The sequence below is a fragment of the Osmerus eperlanus genome, chromosome 9 (assembly GCF_963692335.1).
Source record: "Osmerus eperlanus chromosome 9, fOsmEpe2.1, whole genome shotgun sequence".
In the NCBI taxonomy this organism is placed as follows: domain Eukaryota; kingdom Metazoa; phylum Chordata; class Actinopteri; order Osmeriformes; family Osmeridae; genus Osmerus; species Osmerus eperlanus.
The window spans coordinates 2,212,196-2,235,628 of NC_085026.1; the positions used below are offsets into that span (position 1 = coordinate 2,212,196).

Here is a 23,433-nt window from a genome sequence, read left to right on the forward strand (position 1 = left end):
GTCTGGTGAGGGAAGGGTTAGTCTATAGAGCTGGGGTCTGGTGAGGGTAGGGTTTAGTCTATAAAGCTGGGGGTCTGGTGAGGGTAGGTTAGTCTATAGATCCCTGGGGTCTGGTGAGGTAGGGTTAGTCTATAGAGCTGGAGGTCCTAGTGAGGTAGGTAGTCTATAGAGCTGGAGGTCTAGTGAGGGTAGGGTTAGTCTATAGAGCTGGTCTAGTGAGGGTAGGGTGTAGTCTATAGAGCTGGAGGTCTAGTGAGGGTAGGGTTAGTCTATAGAGCTGGAGGTCTAGTGCAATGAGACGAGGAAAGGGTAGTGAGAAGGGAAGAGAGGAGCGGGAGATCAGATGATGTCTGTGAGGGCTCTCTATCCATGTGAATGCTAATGTGGTTGGTGTTTTGGGTGTGTGTGCCAATATGAGTGTAAAATAGTTTTACTGTAGCACTCCATATGTCATTGCCAGGGGCAACATGCTCGAAGACTCTGGACCAATAAACAAACAGGCAGAGGATACAAACAACAACAAATAATGTCTCACGTTTTTCTCAAGCTTTGTAACACAAGGTGTTGTTGCCATGCACCCAGCACGTTTGCCATAGCAGCCAATGATTTCAGGCTCTCTCTATGATTCACGCTCTGACAGGTTGAGGGAAAGGGGCGTGGCTACTGGGAATCTGTTGAAAATCAACTCAGGCATATTCTCTCTCTGTCTCTTTCTCTCTCTCTCTTTGTGTCTCTCTCTCTGGCTCTCTCTCTCTCTTTGTGTGTATTCTCTCTCTCTGCTCTCTCTCTGTATCCCTGTGCATCTCTCCTTTCTCTCTTTCTCTCAGAATGGCTGAGGTGTCACAGGAGGAGAGACTTCAGGCAATCTCTGTAAGTCTAGTACATCACACACACACACACACCACACTCACTCACACACACACACACACACATAATCAATATAATGCGAGCAGGTTTTAGAAACAACATCCTCATTCCATCCTGTTCACCGGTCAGCCCTCTGCTGAAATGGCTCTCAGGCCTGTTAGACCTTTTAGACCCCATATCCTACACCATTAGTTCCCCACATAAAGGACACACACACAAGCAGCACACACAACATACTCCTCACTAACTTTATAATTAGAGCCGTGTGTGTGTGCGTGCGTGTGTGTGTGTGCGTGCGTGCAGGAGAAGAGGAAGAAGCAGACAGAGATTGAGAACAAGAGGAGGCAGCTGGATGATGACCGAAGGCAGCTCCAGCATCTCAAGGTAAACACACACATACACACACACCACACACATACACATACAGTATATACTGTACAGTATACACACATACACACACACTCCCCTCCCAAATAGAGTTGGTTGGGTCCATAGCCCGTCTTTTCCAAAAGGTTTTCTCAGATAGGCTACCGATAGCTGGGCCCGGGCGGCCCTACCGTAACGATACGCGTCAGGGAGGGTGGATGGGAGCAGGGCCGGAGTGATGCATCGCTAGACAAGGTTTTACCAATTGAAAAACAGCTATGTTTATTTTACATAACGCTCAAAAAACTATTTGCGCTCAAATGATGGCCACACACTTAATGCGCGCTCGCATTAAGTGTGGAAGACCCTATCTTGCATCACATCAAACCATACGTCCTAGGTTGGGGCTAAGCCCCGAATGTTTACGTCCGTGAACTCCGTGCCTGATTAACACTCAGATCGTTAAGCAGTCTCAAAAAGGGTATCAATATAAAAATACGATCCCTTACTGTAATCATGATACCCCCCAGAAAAGTTCACTGCACCCCCAATCAAAGCAGGCTGAATCCGGCCCTGTTTGGTATACGAAAAAAGGTGGGCCGGTCTTGGCCTGAAACTCCCAGGCTGAAAAGTGGCCCACTCCGGCCCTGCACACACACACACACATGCACAAGTTAACTGTTGGATGTCTGTGTTTGCCATCACCTCTCTCTCACCTCTGCTCTGATACAACCACAGAGATGGAAATACTCCCTATCTCCACGGTAATGGAATGTTCTGTATGGCCAGCAGATAACGCCTAGACCAAGAGCTGCCTCACACACTATATATATCCACACACACGCAAAACACACGACACACACATGCACGCAAAACACACTACACACACATTCAGTACACACATATAATACACACACCTTGTATCAGAGCTGGCTTCCGAGTGTGTATCACAGGACAGTACAGGGCTTCTGAAGGCTATTTCAGCCCCAGACAATCGAGCTGGCATAGATGAAGGGCTTCTATAAGAGTCAGTGTGTGCACTTACGACCTTGCGTGCTCCCAAATCTCTATTTTGGTGCTAATGTGTGTGTGTGTGTGTATGAAATGTTTGATTGTACTGTGTAAGCCAGTCAGAGTGGGGTGCGGTGTGTGTGGGAGCTGTTTCCTGTTTAGTGGGAGTGGGTCACAAATGTGTTTCCTCTGGCTAAGCCTTCTCTGCATTGTCACAGGCTTCTGTATTCTTCAGACCAGAGTAACACACACATGCACACACATGAACAAATGCATACACACACTCTCATGCAAACACGCATACTTGTGTGAAAAGCTGAATCCTGATTTTGGTGTTTAAGGATTTCGGTAAAACCTTTTATAGGTTTATGTAAGTATACAGGTTTGTATAAAGTGTGTAGGTTTATATAACTATGCACACCCCAGTGGTTAACAACTATACATACTCCCACACACACAAACACACACACACCTACACACACACGTGTGAAGGTGAAGCTGTAAACACAGAAATACCAGGACTGTTGTTAATTAGCAAATTGGCATATGTGATGATGCAAGCACTGGCCTTAAGCTACTACCCAGTGTGACGCCTACAGATGGAGCCTAGCCTAACTCTAACACCATGACTAACTCTAACACCATGACTAACTCTAACACCATGACTAACTCTAACACCATGACTAACTCTAACACCATGACTAACTCTAACACCATGACTAACTCTAACACCATGACTAACTCAGATGGCGGGGTCACGTGGCTGAGCGGTTAGGGAATCGGGCTATTAATCGTAAGGTTGCCGGTTCGATTCCTGGCCATGCAAATGACGTTGTGTCCTTTGACAAGGCACTTCACCCTACTTGCCTCGGGGGAATGTCTCTGTACTTACTGTAAGTCGCTCTGGATAAGAGCGTCTGCAAAAAGACTAAATGTAACTCTAACACCCTGACAAACCATGACTAACTCTAACACCCTGACTAATTCTAGCACCTTGATTAACCATAACCCTAACACCATGACTAACCCCAACACACTTACTAACCCCAACACTTGGACAACCCCTAACCCTAGGTGGAACACACACTGACCCTACCCCTATCCCCAGAAAGAAAATATCCACTATTAGTTTTTTCCTGTTTCTGAAGTTCAGTCAGATTTGTAATGCTTCATTTCAAAGCATAACGAGCAAAGTTTGTATCTCTGTGTGTGAGAGAGAGTGGAACAGAGAGAAAGAGAGATAGCAAGAGCGACAAAGAGCAGCGAGAGAGAGATTATGGCTAGGGCCATTGTGTGCAGAGTTAGCAGGTTTCACTCCAGAGAACAATGTGGCAGACGTGAGCTATGGAGCTCTGCTGCTTTGGCTGCTGTTTTCTGCTGCATGTGTGTGTGTGTGTGTGTGTGCGTGTGAGTGTGTTTCTGTGTGTGTGTGTTTGTGTGTGTGCGTGTGTGAGTATGGTATGGGTGTGTCTATTGATGAGGATATCCAGTGACGTCAGGCAGCCGGCCTGCATGTGGGAGGTGGAGGAGAGAGGGAGGGAGGGAGGGATGGAGTGAGAGAAAGGGAGGGAGAATGAGAACAGGAGAGAGAGAGAGGAAGGGAGGGAGAGAGGGAGAGAGAAAGGGGGGGGAGGGTTAGGGTTGGGTCTGATACTCCAGAGACAGATAAAGAGCTGGAGTATGTAGCTGGAGTGTAGGATTACAGTCATAGAGCAGAAATAGAGAAAAATCAATGTTAGTGAGTGTGCAGGATAAAGACCAGTAAAGGCTTCCATCCAGGCGGGCAGGGGAACGACCGAATAGACAGGGGAGAAAGAAAAATATATACAGATGGACAGACAAAAGAAGGAACGATATCTTGAAGGGATGGAGGGGAGGTGGGGAGAGAGGAAGGGGAGGGAAGGGTGGGGCCAGGGGGGGAGAAACAGGGAGTTTTGCTTTGGAAATTCTTGTTGCATCACTGGAGAGGAATCCACATAAAGCTGGCTACCAGAGCTGCAGTCGGTCTGTGGGTCCTCATACAGAGTATAGAGTGTGGCTGAACCATAGAGACACCCAGGGAGAATTAAAACAATGGTCTTTACACTCTGAAACGGTTTCATTTGCACACCGTGAAAATTCATCCGGCAAGATAGAGAGAATGTGAGCAGTAGAGGATAAGAAAGATGGAGATCGACGGGATGGGAGAAAGATGCGAGAAATAGAGGGCGGAAGAGAGACATTGGAGAAGATGGGAGCAGTCAAGGGGAAGAGAGAAGGAGAGATTAAGACAGGAAGGAGAGGGAGAAGTTGAGGGGAAAGATAGAAGGAGCAGTCAAGGCGGTAGGGGGAAATGGGAAGGGGAAGAGAGAACATATTTAGACAGGGTGGGAGAAAGAGAGGGAGAAAATGGAGGGGAAGAGAGAAGGAGAGGTCGAGACAGGGTAGAAGAGAGGACGAGGTCTCTAGCGGTGCCAGGTGGTGGATCTCTGAGGAGGGGCAGTTCCCTGGCACGGCCCCTGGTCCCAGCGGAACCTGGAGCGGGTCTGTCAGAGAGAGGACAGATGGGTGGTGGACGGGCGGTGACTGTGACCTGTAGTGACCACAAGGGGCAGTGTGTGTGACAAATACCCTTAACTGTCCTTTTGGTGTTCCTGCTATGATGCTCTGGTACACATATACACATGCACACAGGTACACACATATATATAATATAACACAGGTACACATACTCACAGGTACACGTACACACACATCCTCAGTCCTTGCTGTGTGTGTGTTCAGTCTAAAGCCCTGCGGGAGCGCTGGTTGCTGGACGGCGCGCCAGAGGAGGAGGAGACCCAGAGGCGTCTCCATGACGACGAGGTGAAGACCAAACTGCTGGAGCAGAACATCACCAGGTCAGGATGCAGCTGGGGAACCGAAACCGAATCGAACCGAATCACCATCTCCACAGACACCTCATCTCACGTTACCCCTGTGTGTGTGTGTGTGTGTGTGTGTGTCAGGCTGGAGCAGGAAATCGAGGACCTGGAGACAGGCGAGGCAGATGATGGGGGCGTGGCCCAAGAGAATGGAGGTGACACTAAAAGCATCTACATGGATCACATGGTCTCGTTTCCCTCTCCTCCTCCTAAACCTCTTTTTCTCTGTCTCTCTGCCTCTCTCCCTCAGTCCCTCCATTTCTCTCTCTCTGTTTCTCGCATTCCTTGTGTATCCCTCTCTGTCTCTTCCCTCCTCCAACATTCTCTCTCTCTCTCTCTCTCTCTCTCTCTCTCTCTCTCTCTCTCTCTCTCCCTCTCTCTTCCTTTCTATCTCTCTCAACCCCCCCCTCCCTACATCTAATTCCCTGTGCTGTGCCACTGCGCCCCCTGCAGGTGAGAATGGTGTGGTGCAGGGCAGCAAGGCGGCGGGCCAGACCCCCAGGAGGGAGGTGACGGGCATGGAGGCCAAGCTGCTGGGGCCCAGCCCGGACCAGGCCAGCGCCGAGAACCCCGTCACCCTGGTATTCATGGGCTACAAGACGGTGGAGGAGGAGCAGGAGAGCCGCACCGCTCTGGGCATGGAGGGCGTGGACGGAAACGTCAAGGCTGAGTTTGTGGTCATCGAGGACGGGGAGGGGAAGACGGGGGGGGAGGCCGGGGCCACGGAGGAGGGGGGGCCTCCCAACGGAAGCATGGCAGAGAAAGGGGAGGCCAATGGAGGTGGAGAGGAAGGAGAGAAGAAGGAGGATGAGAAGAAACAGCCCTGCAAGTGTTGCACGGTTATGTGAGTGTGTGTGTGTGTGTGTGTGGAGTGGAGTGTCTGTGCGTGCGATTGCGTGTGTGTGTGTATACGTGTGTGCTTGGGCATGAGTGTTCCTGCGTGGGTGGGCTTGAAGGGTGTGTGTGCGTGTGTGTGTGTGTGTGTGTGTGTGTGCATATGCATGTGTGTGGAAGAGAGTGTGTTCTAATAGGACTGGAAAAAAAACAACAGTTCAACACCAGAGAAAACTACAGCCAAGATGGCAACCGCTGAAGCCAACTGGACATCTGCAGCCACCCTAACAAACATGGAGACTCAACATTCTCAAGTATTCTCCTTTCTCTGATATGTATTTTACTTTTTATTTCTATTGATATTTTTCTATTTTTCTGTCTTGACATTTATAATGTATTCAGTATGTATATCTTTATTATTGAACTGTATGTAATTTTGTTGTTATTGTTGAATAGAACATGTGACAGCTCTCTAGATTGTACTGTTACATCTGGGGAGGTCTGGAAACTTCTAATCTATGTCATTTAGTCACTACAAATGAAATATGAAGGACACAGGCGCATATGTAAATTCCTCTGTGTATCTAACTATTTATCAATCTATTTCATAATACGATAATGTCTCCAAGATATAATTTTGAATAGTATTTTAATATATTGATATCAAATTATGTTTTTTACAGTGTGTATTTATTTGTTTTGGGTTTGATTTTGAATCATCTCTAACCACTATCTGCATGAAAGCTTGTAAGCGCTACCATATTCAGTTAAAATCACGAGGATAAAAAAAAGAAGAAGTGCTGTCTAAACTCCTGTCCTCACCTATAGTTGTCACAAGCCTTTACACAGGGATATGATTAACTGTTGACGGTTGTCACAAATACGAAGCTGACCCAGAGGCTCATCACAATGACACTTCATTACAACATAACACGTACCTGTAAGTACCTGTGCTTGGGCCCTGTTCATAAGAGAGAACCACACTGCATCAAAGGTCACCGCGAGTCAACCCATCCCTGCAACGCTTCTTAACGCTGAGCAGTTTGGTTGTGTCAGCAATAATGTCAATGTTCCGTCTAAAGAGGAGGTACCACTGCATGAACAGGTCTGACAGGTCCATGCACCATCATGTTTCCCTTGTTTTTCTCATGAATGTAATCTCGGGTTTAACTGGGACGCCGTGGAGGGTGGAGCTGCCCCCCCCCCCCCCTGCATCTTTCATTTCCGTACGAATCAAACAAACCCAGTCCCAGACAGTGTCCTCATGACTCACTGCTGGTTTCTGCTGACCAACCAGGGAGGTAATCTAGCTTTGACACCCTCTGGTGTTCTAGTTCTGGAAGCTGTGGCTGCAGACCATGCCAGCCAGCCAGCCAGTCAGTAAGCCAGTCTGTAAAACAGTCAGTCAGTATTTCAGTAAGTCAGTCAGACAGTCAGTAAGACAGTCAGTCAGTCAGTCTTGAAATAGTCAGTCAGTCAGTAAGACTGACTGACTGACCCCCCCCCCGAGGTTGGTGCTAATTCTCGCTCTCCGCTCGTTGTCTCCCTCCTCCAGCTCGAGGGACGGAGGGACTTACTATGACCGAGTTGTTGTCGTTCTCCTAATGGACTCTACTGTCGCTCTACTGCCCTGTGGTTAACACCAGAGAAAAATTGCCTTGTGTCTAAAAGAGCGGGAGACCTCCACACACAGCCGTGTGTTTCCGATGTACAGTTCCAACCTTCGTGTAACTGACTTGTTCACTGTCATGGTTTCTATTTGGCCCCCCTGTGTTATAAGGGCAGCATTGTATTTGATGTGATTACTACATCTGTGTATTGTCGGTGCCTTTTGTCAGGTTCAATTGGTTGGGCTAGGGAGCCCTGGGTTTCCCAGCTCTGGGCCCGCCCCACCATCACCCCTCCTCCAACCCAAACACTAGGATCCACACCAGATGGTGGACTACGTGAAACTCAGGCATACGCCCTACTGCCCGCGAGGATTTCCTGTATGCCCTGTAGAATGAGCAGTAAATGGGTGGGGGACAGCATTGGAAGGAGAGGAGGCTTGGTACACTGACGGTATGCCCACTACTTCGTACCAAACGACACCACTTATTCACCTCCGGATGTTAGTTACGTCCACACATTCATCTCATGGTCTTGTGTCTCTAACTCCGGAGTTTACTGGCAAAGCAGTTGGGGGTGTCACTGGTCCCGGAGCTGAGAAGCCCTGTGTCAGACCAACGGCCTGTTCATCTATTCTGTGGTCGTCCAAATGTTTAATCTCTAATAAAAATTACTGTTTGTTTTCAGCTCTGCATAAGATGTTGTCTTGTTTGATGAAATAATGCTGAGAAGACACACGCTAAATACTCACACACACACACAGATAGCAGCCATCCCAGGCAGTGCTAATGGTGAGAGTGGTTTAGCGTCCTGTGTCTCCTAAGGGGTTAAAAGCATTACTGTGGGGCTAATGGAGCCTCTCCTCTCTGTGTCTGGGGTCTCCTTGGGAGGGCTGCAGGGGAGCACACACCCTTCTATAGTACTAGAAGGACAGAACGAGAGAGACAGTATGCAGAGCAAGACTGAAACACACAGTCAGGTTACCTATGCAGCCTTACAAAACAAAAACCAAGACGTTTTTTTTTTTTACAATGCAAAATATGTAAGCCTAAATAGACTTACATTATATTTATAGCTTATCCAGTCTATGTTTAATAAGGCTTGCTGGTGCTTAGAAGGATGATTGGCAAATCCAATGGCAGACAACAGTTTGATTATGCATGTTGAACAGTGTTGAATCTTGTTTGTCCATGGCTTAATAAAAAGTCAGTAGGCTATCCCACCACGACGATTAGAGAGTTAATCCATCAGCACAAATGACGCAAAATGCCTAATCAAGTAGAGTTGTATAAACTCCCCCCCCTCCCCCCTCCCTCAAAACACACGCACGCACACACTCTTTTAAAATCTCTCATCGGCTTGGCCGTATGACCATTTTCCTATTTTATTTGAGTATTTCCCTGTGCATGATGCACTGGTACGCACCACCTACCGTACTTAAGTGTGAAAGAGAGATAAACAAGCAAAAAGAAGAAAATTGAGGACATGCATGAGAAAGAGGAGAAGGGAGATTGAGTGATGGCGTTTCTCGAAAGAGAATGTCTCTCCTCTCCTGCGGAGGTCCACATGGTGAAAATTAGATGACTGATGCCCCAGTCTGCCGGCGAAGGCTCTACGTCTTTGAGTCGGGGTTGATCACGGGTCACGCACATAGGTCACCACACACAAAGCTTATATGTTTCGTACGTGCACACGAAATGTTCTTCATACATAAGGCGTAGGTTTCATTATACATGGGGACGGACATGTGTCCACCCACCCACTTTTTAATGAGAAAAGTATTAACGGCCGCATCCTCAGACATACATTTTAAAAAGATGTCCACTAACATTTGAAAACAAACCTACGCCCCTCAGTATAGCACACGTGTCCATTAGACATGAACACTTCAACTATTTCTAAGGCTACTGCCTATGCTTGTTCAAATCAAATAAATGTGAAGAAAAAAAAAAATGAAGCAGGCTGGAGGTTTACTTACAGTTTTTTACAGTCGCTAGGACACATTTCTCAATACTTTAAAAAGTCTTCACACAGTTCTCCTAACCAACTTTCAGCTCGGCACAGCAGTTAATTTCACATTCAAAATGCATTAAAACTACCAAATCACTTCATACATGTCTCAAATCAACTCATTCTTCCATAACACTAGCAAAGGTTGACAGCCAACAAACATACTTTGTCACCCACAAAACAATGACTTAAAAATCACTAACAACAGGTAGCATTATACAATGTTTTTCTTATGTAAAACAAGGACACCTCTCTACTGTTTAGAATTCACTGCAATATATGTTACTGGAATGAATCAGACATGATGCAGTATGCTTCAATATGTTGTAGGCATATCTTTCTTTTTCCCCCCACTAATTCCAGAATACAAGAATTTGTATACACACCATCCACTGATACAGATACAATAGGAATGCTACTGTGATCTGCATTTGGCCAAAGGTTCTCATCCACATCACATCTTATGTCATCTAGGGCAAAACACCTAAGAAAGAATCTTCTGGCATGCCAGATCCATCCCTGGCAATGTCCAGGCATCCAGCATTCATTGCGTCCAGGAGGGACATTTGATCATGTGGATGGTGGTCATACAGTAAACCTTCCACCTCCATGAGGAAAATAATTATTTTATGGGGTTGAGGAATGGAGAGTAAGGTGGGAAGAAAAGTGACACCATTCTGGGATGGGCTGCAAACCACTCGGTGACTGCACGGGAGTGGTGAAATGCCACATTGTCCCATACAAATGTTGGCTGATTTCTTCTCTCTGCATCCCTTTCCTCACCTAGCACAACCCTTCCGTAGAGATCATTTTATAGCATTTAATTTTTTGATTCGAAATATATTTCATTACAATATTACTGTAGAAATGTAGCACATTTCTGTCTTATTCAGTTTTGTATTATGTTATTGCTTGCTTAAGTTTTGAAAACCAGTATGTAAGCATGTGCTTTCAGTCAGATGGCTGAGTGGGGCTACTAATCAGAAGGTCGCCGGTTCGATTCCCTGCCGTGAAGAATTACGTTGTGTCCTTGGGCAAGGCACTTCACCCTACCTACTTGCCTCGGGGGGAATGTCCCTGTACTTACTGTAAGTCGCTCTGGATAAGAACGTCTACTAAATGTAAATGTGCAAATTGGCCCGTAGGTACATAGAGTTTTGGCAGTTGTTGTGTCGAAGTGAGAAAAGAATGAATGTAATTTGAAAGATGTAGTCATTGAATGCATTTTGTGCCAAAACAATGATAAATGATCCACAGTTTAGCCCAAATATACTTCTGTTGTGCTCACTGTGTGAATAGTTTTGAAAATGTGACTTAAGTATTGAGAAATGTGTCCTAGCGACTGTAAAAAACTGTAACAGTAAAATACTGCCACCTGCTGGCAAATTAGGTGTACTTTATCCTAAAAATGCGGTAGGAATTCTGAGCAAAATAAACAAATAGCATCTAGCTGCAGTAGTAACACTGCACTTGGATCATTGAATGCAATGCGAGTCCCAAACTTAAAATAAATTCTCACTGAAAACTCTTTAAACGGACTCTTTAAATAAAGAGACATTTCCTAGTGAACAAGCTGTTCTAAGTTTCGCTTGGAGTACTTTTTTGTCTCACCCCCTTTTCAGTCGCTTTCGATTGAAATTCCTGCTAAACTGATGTGCATATTATCCAATCAAATCCCCTAAAAGATGTCAAGGCCCGCCTTTTTGGGTCTCTTGGACGTAGGTGGACCAATCAGCGTCCGCCTCCGTGTTTGCAGCCATTTTGTACGTCCTGAGACAGCCAAGCAAAACTGGCGCTCTGGTACCTTCCTTCCCCAGACCTGCAGATTGTATTGTGCAATGGACGGGTAAGTGAGAAAGAGCCAGTCTTAAGATAACAAAGACTGCAATTTTCGACTTTAGATCAAAGCAATCTGCATGCAAGCATTCGGTCATTTATGTCAGTATGTGGTTTATGTTTAAAAAAAAAAAATGGAGATGAAGAATGTAGAGTTGGAGCTCTAACTGTTTCGATGGATTCAACAGTTGGTGGAAGGGTCTTGTTTTCACGGGCTCAGAGTATTCCCTGGATCGTGGTTATAACTACTTTTGTGGTTGTCTTGTGAGGGTTTCAAATGTGTTTTCTCGATTCACTCGCTGATCCCTGTTTATGTTATTAAATGATAACTAGTTAGAGGAACGAATGTGAAGTTTGTTGTATACGTTTCACCGCTTTCCGATGAGTTCGCTTGTGTAGCTAGGGTGTGCTAGCTAGGATGTCGTTAGTGCTACTACTAGCTAGCATCCAACGAAAGTTAATGTCTTGCGGGTTCTTCCACGTCGTGAAAAGCTCCCAAGTTTTTTAACCAGTTGATGTACTTCAGTGACTTAACTGTTAGTCTACTTGTTATGATATAGGGCACGATCCATGTAACCGATCAGGCCATATTTAAATGGACTAAATACATTTGTGGATCAGGGGGAAATATTAACTATCTTCAGTGGTGCCCCGCGGTCGCCTCGGTCAAGTCGCGTTGTACGCATGTATCTATTTTTTTTTTTCTTATCTTTTGATTCAATGATATTCTCAGAATTGTAGTAAGTCGAAAATATGTACGAATGTGTTAATTGTAAAGCAATGTCTGTTTAAAGTTAACACCGTCCACGGTTCACCCAACAATGAGCTTTTTAGGATGTGGAGAGATGCGTAGCCACACGACACTGAGATCAAGTCCAAGTGATTCCCATCCAGGAAATAGATCGATCCACAACGCGTGAATTACTCTTCGAAAATATTCACCTCAATTCAGTTTCACTTGTTTTGGACCAAAATCGACACGGAAAGGCCACAGAAAAAATGTAGCGCAAGGGCGCTTTGTAAAGATCGCGCACATAAACCGGAGTAAACTTTTTTGAGTTTCAATCTCACAAAGGAGAATTTGCTCGATCGCCGTCTCATTTCCGCATTCTGGCCCCCGAGTGTTTGGCGAAGGGCTGGAGATCACTGTTCTCTGCTAATTTAATCTACGAAACTATGACTGGGTGAACGAGTTGGTAATGGTCACACATTACCAACTACCAAAGCTAGTTGGGTAACACACTTTATTTTACAAAGGAGAAAAAAAGTGACTATCAACCAGCCAGGTCGGTCTTTTACGCCCACACCTGTTGGTTTGCTAGCTGTTTTTTATGTAGATTAAAAAGGGACGCAACTCAATTATTTAGGCGGGTATTGTGTTGAGCCGATCGTGTTTCTCACTAGTTTGACTTCCATGTCTCCCTGCAGCCGCCTAGACACTGATCTGTACCCTCTGGGAGCCGGTTACGTCACTGAGATTGAGTAAGTTGTCCTTTCTTTGTTCTTTGGAACACCGTAGCAAAATTATAAATTTGGCCATGTTTGAAACTCCGTTCTGTTGAGAAACTGTTCAAACTCATTCAGATGCACCTTGGTGTCTGGCCATGTTTACCCATGCTCCTCATGTGATGTTCTCTAGCCTGGTCATGTCCCCCAGCTAGGGATTCCTAGTCAAGGAAGTGAGTGTAGGAGAGGTTGGTTATGCTGTTATAACAGTGCTTACTTCCTGTCTGAACGGTACTTTTTTTTGTGTAGCTTCCTGGTTGCTCAGGATTGATGGCCAAGCATTTTCAGCTCAGAGAAAGTCTCAGTCAGTCAGACCCGTTTGAACTGTGTGTCTGTACCTACTTTATGTCCGCCTCCTGGTTTTGGAGGCGCATAGAAAGCATTAAGTCGTGTCCGTTCTCCTGATGTCGCACGTGAAATAATAATGAACCGTCTCTCTTCTTTCACAGCAGTGTTCATGACATATCAGTTGGCACCAAGGTAAGCAGTCATTTATTTATTGTGCATCCTAAATGCAATGCATGTGGGAGGCCGCAATGGGCACGCTACTATAAAAGGACTATTGCACACAGAAAAACAGGAATAGACCTAAAGTTAACATTTTCACTAGGACTTGCTGTAAAAAGAAGTTTTTTTTTTGTGCGGAGGGAGGCACAGGGTTCGATGTGGCGTTTTGCCCCTGGGCGCACGTTACCCGGTAGGGGTGTACGATAGCCGCCGGCAGGGATGTGAACCAGGCGCCGCGGACGGGGAAACGCGTCCGTGTCTGTCTGGCGTTCCCGGCGAACACTTCCTGGGGAGTGAGCACTCGCTCGACACGCGTCTGGATTTACGCTCTGCGCTTTGCGAAAGGGCTCTGTGCAGAAACGACGAGATTACCTTTGGGGGTTTTTTTTTTTAAGGAGTTTTTCTTTGATGATTTATTCAGTTTGGTGTCTGGAAATGAGAGCCCTGTAGACGGCTCCAGGTCGGTTGGGTAAGACAACTTCCTGTTGTTGACGGTTCCTGTTCACTTTTATTACCTGTCGAGTAAAATCCCACTGAAAGGGACTATGATCACACCGTGTTCCTGTTTCAACATGAACGGAGTATCCTTTTCCATCGAGACGCGTCACCAATTGGAAATCGAGACGCGTCACCAATTGAGACGCTCAGTTAATCATCTTAAGTTATTGAACAAAAGTAGTTTGTGTGTGCGAGCACGCTACAGCCGTGTTATTAAACAGGCTTCTGGGCTGTAACCCAACACTCCGCGTCATCCTCATGGTCAAAGGTCTCTGTTCTCTAATGTAAACACACGCCCCCCCTGCCTATCATTACACTGCAACAGTCGAGCGCTTCACCCAGAACCCAAACGGCTTTCTCTTTCTGACCGTGTATCTTCAGAGTGGAGGTAGCGATAATGTAGGTCACCTCCGCGAAGCAGGGAGGCCGGCCTGAGACAAGCGCTCTTTTCATCTGGCCTCTCCCCCCGCTTTTCCTGCTCTCGGTTGTTGTCGTTCGCTAGCGAGACGTTTTTTTTTCCGCGCGACGCGTTGACGGTCTGGGGTTCCGGAGCTCTGCCTCTCTGGAATCTGTAATTATTCCGTCTGGGCGGAGTGTCTGGAATGCCGCGGTCACATTCCAGACCTCCCCCCCACCTCTAAACCGCTCCGCCCCACGAGTCCCTCTCCCTTCCCCCCCCCCCTTAGCTACGGCTGTGCGACACAGCAGAACATGTCTCCACCCGCAAACTCCCCGGGCTTCTCTTTACCAGAGAGCCGTGCTGGAGGATACGTTAAACCTCTTCCCCCCCCCCCCCCCCCCCCCCCGTTCCAGTGGCATGTAAAGCCCTTCTAACCGCAGTGAGGGGATTAACTCAAATACGGCCCCCGTGGGCCATGCCTCAGCCCTACAGTATCAAGTACCAGGACAGAAGAGATCAATGGTTTTCAATGAAAGGAAGGTGTTTGTTTGTCCTGGGTGGGGGGGGAGCAGCCATTGTGTCCATGGTTCCTTTAGGATCCAGAGCTATTGAGCGTCCTGCCAGCTCGCTGTTCAAACAAAGGATCCGGGGGGGGGAGTGAGTACTTGTAAGACAGGTTTATAGGGCCGGGCCTGTTCTGGTTGTCATGTCTTTAACGATGGCATCTCTCTCTCACTCGCTCCTCTTCCCCCCCACCCCTCTCTCCCCCAGGTTTAGTCATCAGTTCTGGCTCAAAGTCTTCCTTTCCACCCCAAACCCCACCACTTTCAAACCACAACTGCTTGTCGCGCTTTGCTATGCCCCCCTCCTCTCTCTGCCCTGGCCGGGCCCTGTGTGTAGATATAATTAGAACCAGGAAGTGAGGGGGATGGTGGAGTGCTGATGTGGAACAATGGCCTGCAGTCTTTGGGAGGAAGCAGGCCCAAGTCCAGACGATAGGCCGGCCCCAAAGCGTCCACTTAGGACACGGGCTTGCGTCCAGATGATGGACACACCAAAAGAGCAGCTTGCAAGTCTTATGGTCCCCTGTCTTCATGGCCACTTTAGAAAATGACCGCTCACCAGGAGCTTTACGAGGGCTAGGGTGAGGGGAGAACAGCACTGTCCCCTAGACCAGCTCTCCTGGGCTCCTAGCTTTACGAGGACTAGGGTGAGGGGAGAATAGACCCATCACCTGGACCAGCTCTCCTGGCTCTGCAGCCCAGATTGCAGTGCTGCCGAATTGTTTTCATATAGACTTTAAGCTGGCTGCCTCTCTTGAGGCAGCAATCTGGACTCCAATAGAGGTTTTATATAGACCTACCGCTGTCACAGTCAATGTTGTGTCCCCATGGCAACTCTGTGTTATTCTCCTCCGTGCACATGCACCGGCGTCAGAGCACCTCACAGTACAATAGAGTCGCGGAAGCAGCAGGCGTTCTCACCTGGAGCCGCGAGGCTGCACGGAGTGGGAATGGCAAGCCGGGCTGCGCTCCCGCTTGGTCTCGAGCAAACAGAAGGCTCCAGAGTCCCGGCAGAGGGTCTCCATATGACTCGCGCCTCTCCTGGGTAACAATGGGCCCCCAGTCTCGGGGCAAACAGGACCTCCATTGTGGGAGGCGGTCGAGGGCTTCCGCTGCCGAGCTTCAGTCCTTGTGACTGCTTCCCCCCCCCCCCCCACTCCTGCGGACAGACTGCAGCACTCCCAGCAGCTCTATAAACCCTGCTGCTGTCCACTGGAGGGAGGGGGAAGAGATATCTGCCTCGCGAGAGAGCCGACTTCTCTCTCGCGGTCTTCTGTCCCTCCCTCCCTCATCACGTCGTTTCCCCTCCTCCCCCGTATCTCTCGTTCTGCTTTTTGTTTTCCTCTTTTGCCCCCCCACATACACTCCTCCCACCCAAAGGCTACAGCAGTATCACCTGGCTCTCTACCACAGGAGAGGGCTGTTGCTTTTGGTCGGTCTCGTGGGCCCAGTGGCTCCCGGTGTTCGGCCACCCTGTTGCCCGGGCCAGCCCACACGTGATAGGCTGATGGGACACCTGCCTCGCGAGAGGCCCCGTGACTAGGCAGTGAGTCGGGCCTGTGTCTAAGTGGGCCTTCATGAAAACACGGCAGCCAGCTGGAGCAGGGGCCGGCTGTGGGCATTGTCCTGACTCTACACCCACCTGCTGCTCCAGGGCTCTGTGTGTGTGTGTGTCCTACATCTTGTGTGTGTGTGTCTGTGCGTGTCCTCCATCTTCCCTGTGTGTGTAATAGAATCCCACTGTGCTTGTTATACAAGCCCGGTGTAATTGGAGAACCCCGTCTCCCCTCCTGACCCACCATTTTAATCAGGAGTCACCTCAAAGTTCTTTTCTCTCTGCAGAGGGGATCAGACGAGCTGTTTTCTTCCTGCATATCCAACGGGCCCTATATCATGAGCTCAGGTATGCGATGGGTCATTTCTTTGTCTGCACCGTGTGTGTGTGTGTGTGTGTGTGTGTGTGTGTGTGTGTGTGTGTGTGTGTGTGTGTGTGTGTGTAACAGAGAAAGACAGTGAGAATGTAACCTTCCACACATCCATTGTTTACCGTGTGTGACTGTTCCCTCTCCCAGCCAATGGCAACGACAGCAAAAAGTTCAAAGGTGACACCCGGAGCCCCGGGGTCCCGTCACGTGTCATCCACGTGCGCAAGCTGCCCAACGACATCAACGAGGCCGAGGTCATCAGCCTGGGCCTGCCCTTCGGCAAGGTCACCAACCTGCTGATGCTGAAGGGGAAGAACCAGGTAGGCAGCAGGTCTGCTGTAGGGTGATGGACGAAACAAGCAGGTAGACAGGATTGAAGGAGAGACATGCAGGTAGACGGGTCTCCCTGGGCTGTAGCGTGATGATGGGAGGGAGAGACAAGCAGGTAGACGGGACTCCCTGGGCTTTAGGTTGATGGAGAGAGAGATAAGCGCAGGAGGTTAGCGACGGAAAGAGCAGGCTTCTGTTATTAGGACGTGAATATGCAGCTTTTTCATAACCTTTTAACGGAAGGGAATTAAGGGTCTTTTTCTGAGTTTGTTGCAGTGCTGACTGTGTGTGTGTGTGTGTGTGTGTGTGTGTGTGTGTGTGTGTGTGTGTGTGTGTGTGTGTGTGTGTGTGTGTGTGTGTGTGTGTGTGTGTGTGTGTGTGTGTGTGTGTGTGTGTGTGTGTGTGTGTGTGTGTGTGTGTGTGTGTGTGTGTGTGTGTGTGTGTGTGTGTGTGTGTGTGTGTGTGTGTGTGTGTGTGTGTGTGTTTGAAGGCCTTCCTGGAGCTGAACAGCGAAGAGTGTGCCCAGACCATGGTTAGTTACTATTCATCAGTGACTCCAGTCATCAGGAACCACCCCGTCTACATGCAGTACTCCACACACAAGGAACTGAAGACAGACAACTCCCCCAACCAAGTAGTATGTTCTCTCACGCACGCACCATACCGAACATGCACAGCCAAGACCTCCGTGTCTGGCACACCCCGACGCCTCCACATCAAACGGAGACATGACACTGAACGACCCCACGTCGCACACCTACATCGCACACGGTACCCGAGACGACCACATCAAACACGCATAATACCCAATGTCGCCGGTGGCGAGCTCTCGGCTGGGACCCCGCTGAAGTCTCAGGGCAGGCCTGAAGCCGCGCTGCTCAAACATGCTCCCACGACTTCACACGGGTGAACGGTTCACAGATAGCCCCAGGCTGGAACATTCTGGAAATGCTAAAGTCGCTTTGGAATGATGTTATGCTAAGGTGTGTGTGTGTGTGTTTGTCTGTCCCAGCGGGCCCAGGCAGCGCTGCAGGCCGTCAACGCGGTGCAGAGCGGGGGCATGGGGGGCATGCCCATGCCAGGGGAGGCGGCGGCCATGGGGGGGATGGCGGGCATGGGCTCCCAGAGCCCCGTGCTGAGGGTCATCGTGGAGAACCTCTTTTACCCCGTCACCCTGGACGTGCTGCATCAGGTACACACGCACACCCGGTCACTGAGTCTGACGCACGCATGCACACACTGTCCCTCAGTCTGTCACACGCACACACACACACACTGTCCCTCAGTCTGTCACACGCACACACACACACACACGCGCACACTGTCCCTCAGTCTGTCACACGCACACACACACACACACGCGCACACTGTCCCTCAGTCTGTCACACGCACACACACACACACACGCGCACACTGTCCCTCAGTCTGTCACACACACACACGCGCACACTGTCCCTCAGTCTGTCACACGCACACACACACACACACACGCGCACACTGTCCCTCAGTCTGTCACACGCACACACACGCGCACACTGTCCCTCAGTCTGTCACACGCGCACACACACACACACGCGCACACTGTCCCTCAGTCTGTCAAACGCACACACTGTCACACAGTCTGGCACACGCACACACACACTGTCACTGTCTGTCACACGCTTATGGACTGTCACTTACTGTCACTATCACGCTCTCTCTCACTCTTTGTCTCTTTTTCTCTCTGTCACTGTGTCTACTTCATTCACACCCAAACAGACACACACACACCAACACTGTAACAATTGTTCTTTGTCTCTCACGGCCACACCAACGTTTTCTTCACCTCAGATCTTCTCCAAGTTTGGCACCGTTCTGAAGATCATCACCTTCACCAAAAACAACCAGTTCCAGGCTCTGGTCCAGTACGCTGACGGCATGACTGCACAGCACTCCAAACTAGTAAGACTGCTAACCGAGACGCTGTCTAAACATACCTACTGCTCTCTGCTCGAAAGGGAAAGTTCCCCAACACTCACAATATAACTTGCGTACTAAATGTGCCTGCTGTGTGTGTGTGCGTCTCCAGTCTCTGGACGGCCAGAACATCTACAACGCGTGCTGCACCCTGAGGATCAGCTTCTCCAAGCTCACCAGCCTCAACGTGCGCTACAACAACGACAAGAGCCGGGACTACACCAGACCAGACCTGCCCACAGGAGACACCCAGCCCTCCATAGACCACCAGGCCATGGCTGCAGCCTTCGGTACCACACACACACACACTGGCTCACAAACGGACCCACACACACACTCGCACACACACCTGCTCTCAGACGCGTCGCCCACAGTGGAAAGCCTGTTGATGTTGATAAGTTCTTTTCTTTCTCCTTTTTGAATCTGTCTCCCTCCTCCCGTCTGTCCTCCACCCGTCTGTCCTCCACCCGTCTGTCCTCCACCCGTCTGTCCTCCACCCGTCTCCCTTCCACCCGTCTCCCTCCTCCCGTCTGTCCTCCACCCGTCTCCCTCCTCCCGTCTGTCCTCCACCCGACTGTCCTCCACCCGTCTGTCCTCCACCCGTCTGTCCTCCACCCGTCTGTCCTCCACCCGTCTGTCCTCCTCCCGTCTGTCCTCCACCCGTCTGTCCTCCTCCCGTCTGTCCTCCACCCGTCTCCCTCCTCCCGTCTGTCCTCCACCCGTCTCCCTCCTCCCGTCTGTCCTCCACCCGTCTCCCTCCTCCCGTCTGTCCTCCACCCGACTGTCCTCCACCCGTCTGTCCTCCACCCGTCTGTCCTCCACCCGTCTGTCCTCCACCCGTCTGTCCTCCTCCCGTCTGTCCTCCACCCGTCTGTCCTCCTCCCGTCTGTCCTCCACCCGTCTGTCCTCCTCCCGTCTGTCCTCCACCCGTCTGTCCTCCACCCGTCTGTCCTCCACCCGTCTGTCCTCCTCCCGTCTGTCCTCCACCCGTCTCCCTCCTCCCGTCTGTCCTCCACCCGTCTCCCTCCTCCCGTCTCCCCCGTTCCTTCATTTTCTCCTCCCTGTCTCTCTCTCTCCTTGCCTCTCTCCTCCCTCCCATCTTTTCCCAGGTGCTCCAGGTATTATCTCAGCCTCTCCCTATGGAGGAGCCCATTTCCCCCCAGCCTTCGCCATCCAGCAGGCAGCAGCAGGTCAGGCCCCGCCCCCATATCACACCAGCCCCGCCCCCTTCTCACACCAGCCCCGCCCCCTTCTCACACCAGCCCCGCCCCCTTCTCACACCAGCCCCGCACCCATTCCCACTCTTCCCCGCCCCTAGTTATACAACTATTTATAACGCATAACGCATTTTTTGTATTTTAAGTTTAATGAACGTGTTTTAGCTAAGTCTATGCATTTTTCTTAGATGTGCATCTAGAATGTATTGTGATACTGTGTGTGTGTGTGTGTGTGTGTGTGTGTGTGTGTGTGCGCGTCAGGTCTGTCCATGCCTGGGATGCCCGGAGCCCTGGCCCAGCTGGGCGTCGGCCACGGGGGCGTGGCGGCTGCCGCAGCGGCTGCCAGTCGCCTCGGCCTATCAGGGCTGGGCGCTGGGGGCCACAGCGTCCTATTGGTCAGCAACCTGAACCCAGAGGTCAGTATCGCGACTGCGCCGACGTGACTTAGTCGCACAGGACGACAATGTAGTCCCACACTGTAACCCCACAGCATCATCCACTTCCTGTTTAGAGCCCAATATGGCCTCCTGGTCCCCCCCCCCCTCTCTCTCTCTCTCAGCTACAGGCCGTGTGACGGAGGTAGAGACGAGCAAAGCACGAGTCCCCCTGTGTGTCCTCTGTTTAAACTGAGGGCTCCTCTAGACCTGCCCCCTCTAGACCTGCCCCCTCCCTCTCTCAGATCTCCCTGTGTTTGACCGAGCCTGCTGCATTTTCCTCACTGCCACTTTGTTCACTGTGAATTTTTACCCCCCCCCCCCCCGAAAAACGTTTTTGTTTTTAATCCAGAAACTAACTTCTTTTTTTTATCTACCATTTTCATATCTTCATTTTTGTCCCATTTAGTTCAATCATTCTTGAGTTGCTGGAGAGACAATATTACTTTTCTTAGTCAACTTAATGCTTAGTTTACAGTGTTATTATTGTAGTCATCATTACATATATATATATATATTTTTAATTTTTTATTAAGATGAATCTTCTATTTTATTATGTAGATGTAATTTATGGAACTCATTACACTTGATGTACGGGATGATTTTGAGTTATGTTTTACGGTGGGATGGGGAGGTTGGTTAATGAGTTTAAAACTACAAACTAGATGAAGCATTCTAGTATAACTTTAGTTAAGGGAATGTCTAAATCCAAAGTACATATTGTCTCTGCCTTTCTGTTATTTCATTGTTAATCTTCTCTTTTCTTTTTCTCTTAGCGTTCCCATAGTGACAGTGCATTTTAATTTAGCCAGTTCTACTGTCTGAAGCACTACATTTCTTTGTGTATACTGACCTTGTTTTTTACTTCCTTTTTTCTTTTTCTCTCCTTCTCTCCCTCTCTCTCTCTCTCTCTCCCCCCTCCTCTTTCTCCCACTCCTCCCCCTCTCTCTTTTTTGTTTTTAATCCCCTCACCTGGACTCTTGCCAACTGACTGCACGCCCCATGACCAATTGTCCTCCTCCCCTCCCTCCATTCCTTCTCTCCCCATCTCTCCATCCCTCTTTCTACTCCTCCCCCCTTCCTACCACCCCCACCCGTTGACCCCGATTTTGGACACACCCTTCAAAACGACAATGTCAAAACACGACCAATCACAACACATTTGGCACACCACCCCACCTCTCTCTCTCTCTCTCTCTCTCTCTCTCTCTCTCTCTCTCTCTCTCTCTCTCTCTCTCTCTCTCTCTCTCTCTCTCTGTTCTTCTCATTCATCCAATCCTTTTTCTACCTCCTTTTTCCCCTCTCTCTCTCTCTCTGTCCTATCTTTGTATTTCCCTCTCCTCTCTCTCACCCTGTTGGTTCTCTCTCTCTTTTCCCCCCTCTTTCTCTCTCTCTCTCTCTCTCTCTCTCTCTCTCTCTCTCTCTCTCTCTCTCTCTCTCTCTCTCTCTCTCTCTCTCCATCCTCCCTCTGTCCTTCACGCCTCTCTCCTCCCTCCATGGTACTGTGGCCTTCCTGTGGACCTCGCTGCCTGTGGCCTGCGGACATGTCCCGACTCCACTCCACTGTCCTCCACTCCGTCTCTTTCCCCTCTCCCCTCCCCCTGCCCTGCTGCTCCCCCTGCTGTCTCTAAAGAGCGTTACGCCCCACTGCCTCTTTATTCTTTTCGGTATGTTATCATTCCTTCATCTTCTTTATTACCACTGTGCCTTCTGACCAGGTGGGCGGGGCTTGTGTTGTTGTTGTTGTGGTTGTTGTTTACGGATCAGAACACAGAGCTGTGAGGGGGTTTGTATGGCCCCTTTTCCGCTTGATGTGGGGTTTGTGTGTGTGTGAGGGGGAGAGAGTGCAATTTTTTTTTTTTGTTTGATGAGAGTTTGAGGGAAATGACGGAAAGCTGCAGCATTTAATCAATTTCCGAAAGCGGTCCCGTGTCCCCGGGGCCACAGCACAAGCACACGTCAGGACACTTCAAAGCCAAGAGAAGCTCCACTTGGCGAAATGCGAGCATCCTCGTGAAAACAAGATCATCTCAATTGGCTTTTACAGCCGTACCCAAGAATAATCTTTTTTTACGGCAAGAGGAACGACGGATCAAAGCCCTGAGCTTGTTATTCTTCTCTCGCCCTAATTAAAGCATGGGCGCTCATCGTGGCGCTACCCTGTCATCGCTTAATGGAAAATATCCCACCAGATGCCCCCTAGTCATTCAGAGAGTCGGTCGGGAGTGTAAATGTTGCATCTTTCTGGTCATTTGGAGAAGGACATGGCTGTGGGAGGATGTTGTATCATGTTCTCGTTGCTGTTTGCTGTCCTCCCATTGGCGTAGGGTCCCTGCATGTTTAGCCAACCGCATGTCTTGTTAGCTTAGAACGCCCCCTGTCTGTCTGCCAATCAGAATCCAGACTTTTTCTTCTTCACATTCTCTCGATTTGAAGACTGTCACCTAACCCGAATCGAAACAAGCTACTTACATTTCATCCTTTTCCTATCAAGTCCTGTTTTCCAAATCATCCTCCATCATCAGTCCAATATTTATCTTTTCCTGGCCAGTTTTTTCTCCTGGTTGAAAGAGGCCATTTTGTAGGAGTCCTGTAGGTACAGTACTTTTGGGCGTGTCTTCCTATCACCGTAGACATTAGCGTAGCTCAATCAGAACTGCCT

The 23,433-nt window shown here is 49.2% G+C and overlaps 2 protein-coding genes across 4 annotated transcripts in view; both read left to right on the forward strand.

Annotated features, from left to right (window-relative positions):
- palm1b (paralemmin 1b) overlaps nt 1–8,280 on the forward strand; it is a 14,534-nt gene extending 6,254 nt beyond the window's left edge. Inside the window, exons 2-6 of the mRNA XM_062469381.1 lie at nt 828–870; nt 1,171–1,251; nt 5,008–5,123; nt 5,232–5,302; nt 5,601–8,280. Of these exons, the coding sequence (XP_062325365.1) occupies nt 829–870; nt 1,171–1,251; nt 5,008–5,123; nt 5,232–5,302; nt 5,601–5,995 (705 nt within the window). The 5' untranslated portion in view covers nt 828 and the 3' untranslated portion in view covers nt 5,996–8,280. The remainder of the gene's footprint in view (nt 1–827; nt 871–1,170; nt 1,252–5,007; nt 5,124–5,231; nt 5,303–5,600) is intronic.
- Nucleotides 8,281–11,360: 3,080 nt separating this feature from the next.
- ptbp1a (polypyrimidine tract binding protein 1a) lies at nt 11,361–23,427 on the forward strand. 3 transcript variants are annotated; one of them, XM_062469713.1, is made up of 12 exons: nt 11,361–11,445; nt 12,864–12,917; nt 13,391–13,421; nt 16,752–16,812; nt 16,982–17,154; nt 17,655–17,801; nt 18,177–18,356; nt 18,995–19,105; nt 19,233–19,410; nt 20,230–20,310; nt 20,599–20,753; nt 22,405–23,427. In XM_062469713.1, the coding sequence occupies exons 1-12, from the start codon at nt 11,438–11,440 to the stop codon at nt 22,483–22,485; spliced, it is 1,260 nt and encodes a 419-aa protein (XP_062325697.1). In that variant the 5' UTR covers nt 11,361–11,437; the 3' UTR covers nt 22,486–23,427. The 3 variants fall into 3 exon arrangements, with proteins under 3 accessions (XP_062325697.1, XP_062325699.1, XP_062325698.1); XM_062469715.1 differs by having other exon boundaries at nt 20,239–20,310; XM_062469714.1 differs by having other exon boundaries at nt 11,401–11,445; nt 13,394–13,421.
- Nucleotides 23,428–23,433: the final 6 nt, after the last annotated feature.